Source organism: Anolis sagrei, chromosome 4 (genome assembly GCF_037176765.1).
Source record: "Anolis sagrei isolate rAnoSag1 chromosome 4, rAnoSag1.mat, whole genome shotgun sequence".
In the NCBI taxonomy this organism is placed as follows: Eukaryota; Metazoa; Chordata; class Lepidosauria; order Squamata; family Dactyloidae; genus Anolis; species Anolis sagrei.
The window spans coordinates 101,861,958-101,876,317 of NC_090024.1; the positions used below are offsets into that span (position 1 = coordinate 101,861,958).

A 14,360-nucleotide genomic window follows, 5' to 3' on the forward strand; every position below is an offset into this window, starting at 1 on the left:
TATTGGCTTTTGAGAAAAAGACCACATCCAAAGCTGTAATCTTACAATACTTAGATATGAATTCCTCTGAACCTGCAAGACTCATTTCTTGAATAACCACACAGCTAATTGCACTGTTAGTAATCGGTGAATGCGACAAGATAATTAACAAATTCAGCTAAGGATTATGAGCCAAATGCATCCACCTACCTGAAAGGTATGCAACTTTCTCTTTCAAGATAGGCAGGACTTCCATAGCTTTCATTTCATCATTTTTACGAAATCCTGGAAAGACAAAGGAAACAGGTGTTATTTGGTTTCACGAGCAAAGTAGGTTTCCTTCCAGAAAGACAAAAGTACATGTGCAACAAAATTATCATGATGGGAGATGTGCAGGGATATTTGGGTTAACCATAAAATAAAATCCTTAGTACATACTGTGGCCAAGATTTCACAATTGTATGATGGGAGCAGAGGTGGTTTCACACTTCAAAATCTCACTGATACATGATATATGGAGAGTAAAGATGTGGGTTACAAGGGTTTCGTAATACCCTGAATACAGTAAAATCCAAAATCTACAAAAGAGCAGTAATAACTGAAATGCCCAAAGTACAAACAAAAATCAGGCACCGAAAACAGCACAAGGTTTTCCCAAATTGCACATCCCTACTCTTTTGTCAATTTTTAGATGTTGCTGAATGTCCAACAAGGCTACCCCCTGACTGAATATAATTCCTAATAAATATCCTGAAGTATTGGTTTTCAGAAGCTAAGCATGGACAGGCTTGGTTAGTACTTGGAAGGGAGATCGCTATGAAATATCAGCTTCTGTGGGCCATATTTCAGAGGAAGGCAAAGCCTTTGGAACCCATGTGGGTCAGAAAAAGGAAGTCAAATTGAGCTTCCTTTCAGTACCAAGCAACAGTAACAAAAGAATATAATGTTCTGATGGGACCATTTTATTCTCTGTGTTGTGGGTTTTTTTGTTTTTTTTGTTTTTGTAATTCATTAAAACATAAACGATGATGATGATGCCAACTGAAACACGTTCCAAAATAAACATATTTTTGTAAAGAAAAATCACTATGAAAATCCGATGGCAATTCTGGCAGAACTAGTTAAAGACAACAGTAACTCTAAGTGAACTATATCTGAATTAAGACTGGTAATCAAAAACACATGCAGTCTACAAACCTATGGCTGCCAATTCAAGCAAAGCTTGGATAGTCAAGAAATCTCCAGGAATTTGGTACTATCTTGGTCTGTGCTACTAAAAGTGGTGGCCTGTGGATTGGTAGCAATCTATGAACCACGAACTGACAGATCCTCAAGAATTTTAAAGAAAGAATCTGTAGTCAATAGTCCCAAAGAAGATGCCAGCTATGATAAAAGCTGCTGCTCCTGCGAACATGGCTTTTTATCATCCTTAAAGTCTATGTTGTAAATTATTTGATATAGGTATACCACAAGTTGCATCTACACAACTTGAAGTAAACCAAGAAACGCAGTTTGACCCCCTTTAATTCCCAACAACAACAATTTGTACCTGGCTTCATCTCCCAAGGGGACTCGGAGCAGATTACAGCAATATAACAGTGTAAACAATGTGAATAGCGATATACAATGCTCAATAGCTCAATGCTATGGAATTATGGGAGCTTTAGTTTTACAAGATCTTTAGCATTCTGTCAAAAGATGCTGGTGTCTCACCAAGCTACAAATCTGAGTATTCCATAGCATTGAGCCATGGCAGTTGAAAGTGGTGCAAAAATGCATCTTATCCTTTTCTGTAGGCACAGGCAAAAGCAAACTGCTGCAGCCTCCCTATATTGTGTGTTGTTCCTCATTAATAACTTACGTCATCTTGACCAAACTTCATTGTTGTTTACCCTAGTTTACAAATGTGAAACACTGGAGAGTATGAGTTCTACCCTACATCTTCTAGCCATCATCCAAGAGAATCTAATGCTTCACAGCACAGTTAAACACAAACATTAGCATTAAGTCTTTGACTTTATTTGATCTAGTGCAGAGTTTTTACCTAGTCTGACAAATGAAATGAGAAACTGCTTTGGCTTACATGCTTCAAATGCAAATCTTTTCAACCTGGTAGAGTCTCAGTATGAGATAATGCATTTGCGAAAACAAAAGAAGCAACCCATCTCAGCCAATTTCAGGTTTTTGCAACAGCATTACTATAGACTACCTTTCACTGAAGCACCGAGTGCATTATTTGTACCATTAAAAGTAATTTTCTTGATGTATGATGCAAGTGAAACAGTGAGAAACAATGGGAATGCATTTTCCACCATAAAAACAGCTCAGCTGGTATTTGCTTTTAAAAAACGAGCACTTGTAGCTACATATAAAGCCTCTTTAACTAGCGATTACTCCATATGTTTAGAATCACATGTAGGGAGAGAACAAAGCTGTAGCTACTGCCCCAACATCTGTATCCTCTACCACATCGGTCTAGTCCACCTCATCCAAACCCTTATCAACTGGGGAAAAATCTGTAATGGAGCAGCCTGAATGCAACAATTTCCCTGAACTCAAATCACATTAGATCAAAGAACCTACATATTTCAGCAGATTTCTCCACATTTCTTCAGATACTCATGAACCGTATCATGCAGAGTAGTCAACAAGTCATTTCTTTATTTCTTCATCGAATGTACAAAGGATCTGGAGATGGAGCTTAGAGGGGTAAGTGATGCTCGGGAGAAGGATAGCACCAAAACTCAAAAAAGTGACTGTACTTTTTGGATTACAACTCTTAGAATCTCCATGTGACTTTGAGATTCCAGAAGTAGTGTGCCAAAAAGGAACCCTTTAAATATTTCGTGAGTACATGTGCCTTCCTACACCTTTCATATCTTAATCTGAATATATGGATGCTAATTTCTAAAGGAGGCTCAAGAAAGCTAGTTCTTAACAAGTAATTGTATTTGGAGGACTGTAAGCAGTAGCACCATAATGGTGCTCCATGCAGTCATGCCGGCCACACGACCTTGGAAGCGTCTACAGACAACGCCGGCTCTTCAGCTTAGAAATGGAGATGAGCACCACCCGCTAGAGTCGGACATGACTAGACTTAATGTCAAGAGGAAACCTTTACCTTTAAGCACCATAACTGATGTCCAACTATTGCTGTTGCAAGATTTTACTTTCGTATTTATTTATTATTTATTTATTTCGAAGTTTTCTATACCGATCTTCTCACCTCCAAGAGGGACTCAGATCCGGTTCACAACATGTGTTCGTATACAAAAAATTGCAAACCACACATCCTCATTACACATTAAAAACATAGTATAAAAACTTTCTTACAGCTAAATTCCTAACATAGGAAGAGTGTTTTTCCTTTTTTTCAGACAAAAACCAATCCTGAACTTGATGTTTCATTGAAGAAAACTTGGCTTCAATGGTTACATTGGTTCCCTCTACTTAAGTCAATTAAAGCTTTAACTGATGAATCTACTCCATCATAAACCGATTAAAGCTTCAAGTCCAAGTTGTAACTAAAGTAGAATCCTACAACCAGCCTTTGTAAGAAGTACACAGGAAAGCCACAAAGCACTCAGCCTGGAGTATTCAGATAAGAAATGTCTAAGGACATCACAAGAACACAGTCATCTCCATCACGTTCTGACACTTCGGGACTTTGATTCCCTGAAATCTAAAGAAGGCACTGTTCCTCAGAAACCTCCAAGGAAATGAAGAAGCCAGTACTTTTGAACACGTTTTTCGAAGCATATAATCTCCTTGTGGGCATCGTGGAAAAGAAAAACAATATATCTGATCTTGGGGACAGACAGAAAGAGAATAAACAGTGCTGCCTCGTCCAAATCCATTCTAGGCCACAGATTTCACAAGTTACTATAATTAAATGTATATAGTAATTGGAAACTATACAGGAATTCTTCTGATCTCCAAAGCCAACTAAACACTATTTGCAATTGTTCCTACAATGATGTGATGCAAACACAACACCTGCTTGCTAGAAGCCAAGGCTCACAAACTGGGCTAGATGTAAAAAACTCTAATTATGGTTGATGCTAACTGGGTTTCATAGAATCATAGAATCAAAGAGTTGGAAGAGACCTCATGGGCCATCCAGTCCAACCCCCTGCCAAGAAGCAGGAATATTGCATTCAAATCACCCCTGACAAATGGCCATCCAGCCTCTGCTTAAAAGCTTCCAAAGAAGGAGCCTCCACCACACTCTGGGGCAGAGAGTTCCACTGCTGAACGGCTCTCACAGTCAGGAAGTTCTTCCTACTGTTCAGATGGAATCTCCTCTCTTGTAGTTTGAAGCCATTGTTCCGCGTCCTAGTCTCCAAGGTAGCAGAAAACAAGCTTGCTCCCTCCTCCCTGTGGCTTCCTCTCACATATTTATACATGGCTATCATATCTCCTCTCAGCCTTCTCTTCTTCAGGCTAAACATGCCCAGTTCCCTAAGCCGCTCCTCATAGGGCTTGTTCTCCAGACCCTTGATCATTTTAGTCGCCCTCCTCTGGACACATTCCAGCTTGTCAATATCTCTCTTGAATTGTGGTGCCCAGAATTGGACACAATATTCCAGATGTGGTCTAACCAAAGCAGAATAGAGGGGTAGCATTACTTCCTTAGATCTAGACACTATGCTCCTATTGATGCAGGCCAAAATCCCATTGGCTTTTTTTGCCGCCACATCACATTGTTGGCTCATGTTTAACTTGTTGTCCATGAGGACTCCAAGATCTTTTTCACACGTACTGCTCTCGAGTTCCTTGTAACCATGGTCATTAAGTCATATTTTCAGATTCTGTTCTAAGAGAGAACATTGGCCCGGATCCAACATAAACTGCTAATAGAGAAACTCCTCCCCTGCCTGCAGACTCCTGAGCCCCCTAAACATTTGCTCTAGAGAATTGGGACAACTATGAGCTATAGAAGAAAGAAGAGGAAGGAGAAATCTGCCTGCGGAACACCAGATGCAGCCCCATGAAAACACCTTCAAACTCTAAGGCAGTGGTTCTCAACCTTCCTAATGCCGCGACCCCTTAATACAGTTTCTCATGTTGTCATGACCCTCAACCATAAAATTATTTTCATTGCTACTTCATAACTGTATTTTTGCTACTGTTATGAATTGTAATGTAACTATCTGATATGCGGGATGTATTTTCATTCATTGGACCAAATTTGGCACAAATACCCAATATGCCCAAATTTGAATACTGGTGGGATTGGGGGGAGGAATTGGTTTTATCATTGGAGAATGGTAGTTGCTGGGATTTATAGTTCATCTACAATCAAAGAGCATCCTGAACTCCACCAATGATGGAACTGAACCAATCTTGGCACACAGAACTCCCATGACCAACAGAAAATACTGGTAGGCCTTGGTGGGCATTGACCTTGAGTTTTGGAGTTGTAGTTCACCTACATCCAGAGAGCACTGTGGACTCAAACAATGATAGATCTGGACCAAACTTGGAACGAATACTCAATATGCCCAAATGTGAACACTGGCAGAGTTTGGGGGAAATAGACCTTGACGTTTGGGGATTGTAGTTGCTGTGATTTATAGTTCACCTACAATCAAAGAGCATTCTGAACCCCACCAACAATAGAATTGGACCTAACTTTCCACACAGAACCCAGATGACCAACAGAAAATACTGTGATTTCTGTTGGTCTTTGGCCACCCCTCTGACACCCTCTCACGACCTCCCCAGGAGTCCCGACCCCCAGGTTGAGAAATGCTGTTCTAAGGGCACATCTACATTGACAAAGTAATATAGAATGAAAGTAGCAGAGTCAGAACTGAACTGAATGTGCATCAGATTACACATCAAGCGCAGGAACTAGGTTGGGGCCCGGGTTCTACTTATGTGCACCAAAGAGTTCGACTCTATGCCAGGAGCTGCAATACTGCGGTGGAGTATTCAGAGATTTTTTTGCAAAGCTCTCCCCCCCCCCCCCCGACCCCAATGTACATATGTGAAGCACCAAATCCAGTAGTTCTCAACCTGTGGTTCCCCAGAAGTTTTGGCCTACAGTTCCCAGAAATTAGGATTCCTAGGAGTTGAACACCAAAACATCTGGGGATCCACAGGTTGAGAACCACTGTCTTAAGAGGTTTTGTCATGCAATGTGCTTTACACCTATGTGCACTGATGTGCATTATGGCCCCAATTTCAGAATATCCCACGATTTCTCTTATCCTAGTTAAACATCTTTGATGCATGTTCCTGCACACGTTCATGCCATACATCATTAAACACACCACATTTCTGAGATGCCTTCAATCCACATTAAGTAGTGTAGAAATACCCTAAGATTCTATGGCTTTGCTGATTCAAATGTAACTATACATCAAAGGGAGGAAGGAGCACCCCCAAGGTTACTTTACAAGTAATAGTAGTAGTAGTAGTAGTAGTAATAATAATAATAATAATAATAATAATAATCTATCTGAAGGGGACTCGGGGCGGCTTACATGAGGCCAAGCCCAGTGGTGCATTACAACAAAATAAAACCAAAACCACAAAACAAACATCGCAACAAAGCAAATAAAACATAAGAAATACAATAAAACAGTGCAAAAATACAATCACAATGAGCGGGCCACATGAACAAGATAAAATGATAAAAACTCAGGATGAGATAGAAATGAAACAAGAAATATTTGTGCGGGAGAGAATAATTGGAAACAGAGTGCTGGAGACAAGCCTTTGAACTGGAAGGGGAGAATACAGTATGGGGACAAGTATTTTAGGGGAGCGGACGAAGGAGATGTAAGGTCAACTCTCCAAACGCGCAATGGAAAGGCCAGGTTTTGAGATCCTTCTTGAAGGCTTCTAGAGTGGGGGCTAATCCTGCCAGGCAGTGAATTCCAGAGTCGGGGAGCCACAGAGGAGAAGGCTCTCTCCCACGTTCCCATAAGTCGGATCTGTGATAGAGGGAGGGGCGAAAGGAGGGCCTCCCCCGAAGATCGAAGAGATCGGGCAGGTTTGTGGAAGAAGATACGGTCAAGTAGGAAATTTGAAGTAACTACTCTCAATACAATCTATAGATATGCCTCTTCACTACAGCATGGGATATAGTACAGTGACCCTTTGGTATCTCCTGGTATTTGGTCCAACAACCCACTTGGATACCAAAATCTGTGAATGCCAAGTCCCATTATATGCAATGGCATAGCAAAATGGTGTCTCTTATATAAAATGGCAACAAGGTTTGCCTTTGGGAATATTTAAAAGAAATAATTTCATGCCATGGATGCATAATATGTGGATACGGAGGGCCAGCTGTATCAACTGTTAATAATTCTTCACACACCTTACGCCACACTAGATTTCTTTGTTTGAAGCAGAAAAAAGAACAATATTGTCACACACCCTTTGTAGGCAATTTTTGGCTGACCATTCTCTAAAGGCACATTAAAAGCATATTAAAATCTATTATTTTAGATCTATGTAATATAGCAGTGATAAATGGCTTAAGAAAACATAGGGATCCACAGCTAAGTCAGGTTAATAGAGAATATACTGGTTAAAAGGAAAAAAGACAAAACCTGAAGGACTGGGATTTCATTGAATTCTGTGACTGAATGTATTTCAATATAAGTCAACGTAGTAACACGTTATGATGAGCATCTAGTGAAACCAACCAATATAAAATCCAATGCATCTTTAATAGACTGTCTGACTGTAGTATTCTAGCCCAGGTTAGCAACTGCAATGACTGCCCATAAGAAAATGGATCGTGTTTCAATGCACATTAATTATTCAGAAATAAACAAGGTCCCTGTTGCCTGTTAAGTCTACTGTGACATGTATGGTAAATGTCAGCTACTTACTGTGCTCTTTTTAAAAACAAAAACAAAACCCTAGAAACATTGGCGTCTGAGGCTCGGCCAAGGAGGGTTTCTGAAGTCGCTGCATGCGTCGCGCACAGAGCCATAAATATCTGCATCAATCTCTGCTCACAGGCAGCTCGGCAACCCTCCGAGCGAGCGAGCGAGCATCCTCCTCGGCACCACACTTTCCTAGGGATGATGTCATCTTTGCAAATTCAGGGCAGTCTGCAGCTCCGGCTTCTGCTGTCGTCTTTTCCACTGCAGTGCCTGCAGTATTCACAGGATTTGCAAGGCGACACAGCAGAGACCCGAGCTAGAGAGGGAGAGCACCTACGGATTTGCATCCTGCTTGCATGCAGGAATAAATCACATTCTGGCTTCATTGTATTCGTTCCTAACTCGCCTGATCCACGCAACCGGCTTCAAGGTTTTCACTTCCTGGCTGCCTAAGCTAACAAAGAAACATCAATTGGCATGATTTTCATAGAACAAATCAGCCTCCTCCAAGAAAACAACTACCTTGGGTAATAGCTGGTTTAATCACTGCAATTATTTATCCCTCCCCCATTTCCAAATCACCGAATCACATATACGATGGATGTAAGATCTGGGGGAGGGCACAGTTCCTTCTACAGAATTCCAAGGCAAATCTTGATTGTCACATTTTACGTAAGAGATACCATTTTGGGTTGTTGTAGGTTTTTTTGGGTGGTCCATGCCTTAGTCACCTCTAGGTTGGATTACTGTAATGCACTCTACGTGGGGCTGCCCTTGAAAACAGCTCGGAAATTCCAACAGGTTCAACGGGCGGCAGCCAGGATGTTAACTGGCGATCCTTACAGAGAGAGGTCAACCCTCCTGTTTAAGGAGTTCCATTGGCTGCCGTTTACCTACCGAGCCCAATTCAAGGTGCAGGTGCTTACCTACAAAGGCCTAAACGGTTTGGGACCTGCCTACCTGCGTGACCGCATCTCCATATACGAATCCACGCGCTCCCTCCGTTCATCCAGAGAGGCCCTGCTCACGATTCCGCCTGCGTCGCAGGCTCGTTTGGTGGGGACGAGGGACAGGGCCTTAATACTGATATTGTACTATGCTAATAATATATAAAATATTGTGTGTGTGTGTGTGTGTGCATGTGTGTGTGTGTGTGTGTGTGTATCTTGTAAGCCACTCTGAGTCCCTTTCGGGATAAGAAAGGCTGCATATAAATTTCGCAAGTAAATAAATAAATAAATAATATTATAGTGTCATGCAATATAATACTACTAATAAATTATAATTATATATTTATATTGCATGTAATATTACTAATAATATTACAATATAATGGTATAGTACAATATAGAAATATTTAATACTGATATTGTACTATGCTAATAATATATATAATATATTGTATGTATATATATCTTATAAGCTGCTCTGAGTCCCCGTCGGGGTGAGAAGGGTGGCATATAATTGTCATAAATAAATAAATAATATTATAATGTAATGCAATATAATACCAATAATAAATTATAATTATATAATTATATTACATGTAATATTACTCACAATAGTACAATATAATGGTATAGTACAATAGAGAAGTATTTAATGCTGATATTGTACTATGCTAATAATAATATAATATATTGCATATGTGTGTGTGTGTGTGTATATATCTTATAAGCCGTTCTGAGTTCCCTTCGGGGTGAGAAGGGTGGCATATAAATGTTGTAAGTAAATAAATAAATAAATAAATAATATTATAATGTAATGCAATATAATACTAACAATATTACAATACAATATATTGACTAAGTTTGTTTTACAAGCTAGAAATTGCTACACCTTTTGAGTTTTGACCAGAGACACTGAAGCAAGTGTCTCTGAGTCCTGTTTACTTTGCTTTAATAAGTAAAGTTGTTTTGGACATACTCCTGAGTCTGGCTCTTTAAGGCGCCTGGGTTCCGACAATAATGGTATAGTACAATATAGAAATATTTAATACTGATATTGTACTATGCTAATAATATAATATATTGTATGCATATATATCTTATAAGCCGCTCTGAGTCCCCTTCAGGGTGAGAAGGGAGGGATATAAATGTCGTAAATAAATAAATATTGTTCCACTCTGGTTGGAAGACACTTTCCAGTTTTGTCATGTGTGTTTTGTGCGCACACACAAACACCGTATCTGGCTGAAGCCACGTAACAAAAAATTATACCACAAAAATTCAAGAAAATGGCAGAGCCTTTGTTAAGCTGAGATCATAAAGTATATACTGCCATCTAGTCAAGATGTGAGCACTGGGAAACACCTGGAGGAAAGAAGAACTGCCTCCTTACCCATCACTTTGCTTTTGTTCGGTTTCCATACAATGAGATGCATCCTGTTTGCTTTCCATCCTTCAGCTGCCTTTTCCCCTTCGTATTCCACCAGCATCATCATTGTCTCCCGATACAAAGGCTCAGAGGAAGAAAGCAAGCAGGAACACAGCAATCCAAGCACTACAGGGCTTGACCTCTCTCTATAAAAAACCTCAGCCAAGGGTTTTCCTCTAATTTGAAAGATCCAGCTGCATTTTGAAACAGGCATCTTTCACAGCATGAAAGCACAGATCTTTAATCATGTCAGGTCAAATCTCGGTAGCAATCAAGAAAGGCGTAATTTGCAATTAGAAGTCAGGCTTTTAAGGTGTTACACTTAACACTCTGAAACACTAGCCACCGATTTCAAAGCCAGAGGGGATCAAAAGTCAAACAAAGGCGAATGTATGAAAAACCGTGCTTTGCAATGATACAACTCTCAACGACAATGTACCCAAAAAGAGCCCAATCATCCAAGCAAAAAATTACATCAAGCGATAGAATTTCATTAGTGGTCTGAAGCAAAAGATCTCCAGAAGGTATTACCAATAGTCAACATATGCATTAGAGCAGTGTTTCTCAAACTGTGATCCTCCAGATGTGTTGGACTTCAGCTCCCAGAAATTCCAAGCTGTTAGGAATTTTGGGAGCTGAAATCCAAAACATCTGGAGGACCACAGTTTGAGAAACTCTGAACTAGAGGCACTTGAAGATACGCAATATGTGTACTTTCCTCCTTCTGCTCATTCTCTCTATTTTAGTTTTCCTCTCTCGGATGGCCTTGTCACTTTTGTTTCTCGTCAGTGAACCCATTCCTACTTCTAACAGTCTTTCCATAAAGCAGGGGTCCCTAAACTAAGGCCAGTGAGCCGGATGCAGCTTCCAAGGTCATGGTGAGGACGAGAGACAGGGCCTTCTCAGTGGTGGCCCCTCGGCTATGGAATATCCTCCCTAGGGATATTACATCAGCCCACTCCTTTTTAACATTTCGGAAGAAAGTTAAGCCTTGGTTTTATGAGCAAGAATTTGCAAATACAGCGTAACTGACATAATAATAATAACAACAACAACAACAACAACAACAGCAATAACTTCAACAACAACAACAGCTTTATTTATACCCCATCAACATGTCCCCAAGGGGACTCGGAGTGGCTTACATGAGGCCAAGCCCAACAACACATCAATAAAAACAACAAGCAATAAGCAAATAAAACAATATAATTAATATAACTCACATATAGACAATGACATGCAGAGATTTAAAAACCTATGGCTGGGTCAGATGTAATAGTTAACATTTTAAAAATAAATAAACACTGGGCATGAACAGAGGTAGGATATATCTAATAGGAGGGTTTTAAAAGAAATGTAGGGAGAGCAAGCCATAGGAAAATGGGACTGACTGGACAGATGTAATTGGACAACGTTTTAATAAAGAGACTCATATTACATATGTTTTTATTGACTTTATCATAATTTTATATTATTTTAATTGTTTTTATTGTATTCTTATGCTTTGATGTTGACTGTAAAGCGCCCTAAGTCGCCTGCGGGCTGAGAGGGGCGGTATACGAATTTAGCAAATAAATAAATAAATAAATTTGCCCAGCCCTCGCCCTAAATTTTAGTCTTAGGATCACCCTAAGTCTGAAACAACTTGAAGACACACAGCAACAACGATCCAAAATCACTTGACTATCTCATCAGCCAAAAGCAGGCTCACACTTCCCACTGAAATATCAATAAGTTTATGTTGGATAAAATTTTTCTCCATTTTAAATATTATATTGGTGTTTCATGTTTCTTTGCACTACAAATAAGATATGTGCAGTGTGCATTCATTTCCCCCCGAAACTATATCCTGAGGGATTGTGAACTGGCCCTCTGCTTAAAACATTTGAGGACTCCTGTCCTAAATCAGCTCTTACTAAGGTTGGATCTACACTGTCCTATATCCCAGGATCTGGTCCCAGATTATCTGCTTTGAACTGGATTATATGAGTTTCCACTGCCATATAATCCCAGAAAAGCAGATAATCTGGGAACAGATCCTGGGATAAAGTGTAGAAGGGGACTAAGCTTCCCTGTGGTCCTCTGGAAGACCAACATCTGGAAGACCAACATTTGGGAAACACTGTTATACAGTATCAGAGCATTTCAACCAATGGTGGTCTTAATTCCAACTTCTTCTACTCAAGTTCCACCAATCAATGCCATTGACTTCACCATCCCTCCAACACAAAATCCTGCCCTATATTTATCTAGAGAAAGGTTCTTGTTTGCAGGTAAGAGGTAACAGCACTAAGGTTGTCACAGAAACACCTCAACAATTTTTACCACTTCCGAAATGCTACAACAAGACTTGTGTACTTCATTAGACAATACTATGAATTTCAACCACTAGTTTTCAAACAGCTTTCTGCTTAATGTATTGTCGAAGGCTTTCATGGCCGGAATCACTGAGTTGTTGTAGGTTTTTTCGGGCTATATGGCCATGGTCTAGAGGCATTCTCTCCTGACGTTTTGCCTGCATCTATGGCAAGCGTACCTCTGAGGATGCTTGCTGTAGATGCAGGCGAAATGTCAGGAGAGAATGCCTCTAGACCATGGCCATATAGGCCGAAAAAACCTACAACAACCCAGCTTTCTGCTTTTCTACACAACGTCCTTCAAGGGATAAAAAAGCTTTCACAATAAAACCTCGCTATAATGGCGAAGGAATCTCCAAAGGTGATCATTACAGGCACATTTATCTTGACTACTGGGAAGAAGCTGTTCAAAACCAGTCAGTTACAGGCCACACTTCTTGAACACCAGTTTGATCTGGTTGCCTTTCAAACGAGCCCTCCTCCTTATCAGAAGATGCATTTCACCCTCGAGCAAGAAAGTATATACACAGGAATTGCATGGAATATATTTAGTACTATTTGCAGACCCAAGGAATATTTTGCCAATAACAATCCATCAAGATATGATGTGCCTGTAACTTGGGAAGAACAGGCACATCGAGGAAGCAAAATAAAACCAATGACACTGAGACACAGAAGAAATAGGCACAGACCTCCATTAAAGGTCTCATATAGTCAATGTTCAGACACAAGCCAGGAAAGGAAACCTGTGAGGGCCAATACATTTGTATTTAAGGGAGACATAGGTAGTCTTTTTAGCCCAATGGCTACATTATTTATTATTTATAACATTTCTACCCCACCCATCTCCAACCCGGAGGCGACCCAAGGCATCTTAAATTAGCTAAAAACAAGCACATATTGGCAAGATGCATGCCAGTGTGGGAAGAAGTATATCAAGATAGAGCCACCAATTTGCTGACCTGCACCCAACACGATTTTCCAGACTCTGATAGAGAAACACCCAATTCATACACAGACCGCCTTTCACTCCCATTTGTCTTTCCTGGTCAGGAAAACCAAAGGCGGAGTGAAAGGAGACCACATCACCAACTTGAGAAACTCAACTTCAGAACTACTCAGATCTACCTGTTCCAATCTCCAAATGGTGGGTACTTTGAGAAGGGACCTCACTGGAGACTTTCAAAGGCCCAGTGAGGTGATGCCACTGGAAAAATTTGATCCATGGGCATGAGAGTCTCCATTCCAAATTCGAATTGGGAACAGAGAATTTGGGGTTCCCTGTAAGTGCCATCATAACAACGGCAATTATTTATTTTTCTGTGATGGTTCTTCAGACCCAGAATGCCTTTCTTGTAGAGATGTGGCAAACCAACACAGTATGAACAGCAGAAAGGCTGCACAAATGGCTATCTAAACAAAAATAACACCAGCCTTTCAGTTATGTTCCTTTGGGAACTGCTGCTTCCTACTTCTCTATAATATCCTATTGATTGCTTTAACCAACTTTTAATTTTGATACTGTAATTTAATTTATTGTTTTGAAAGGCTCTGAGCAGAAATCTAAACGGAGTTGTGTTTAAACAGGATGCAAACGGAGTTTAAATGATCAAATCTTTGTTTTATTAACAAGGGGTTTCAATGGCAAAGCCGAGCATACATTCTGTCAGCTGTGTAAATCTTTGGCTGCTCTATGAATACTCCTACTTCCTTCCTATAGCTTGTGAAAGCACAGCCAGGCTAGACCAACTAAGCATCAGCAAAAAATAGATGTGACTTGCCTGGGGTGGTCTGCCAA

The 14,360-nt window shown here is 40.2% G+C and overlaps 1 protein-coding gene across 5 annotated transcripts in view; it reads right to left on the reverse strand.

Moving 5' to 3' along the window:
* Positions 1–14,360, reverse strand: part of TRIO (trio Rho guanine nucleotide exchange factor) — a 373,539-nt gene that overhangs the window by 260,741 nt on the left and 98,438 nt on the right. For all 5 annotated transcript variants that reach the window (XM_060774659.2, XM_067467537.1, XM_067467536.1 and 2 more), the window contains exon 2: positions 190–264. In XM_060774659.2, the coding sequence (XP_060630642.2) occupies positions 190–264 (75 nt within the window). The remainder of the gene's footprint in view (positions 1–189; positions 265–14,360) is intronic.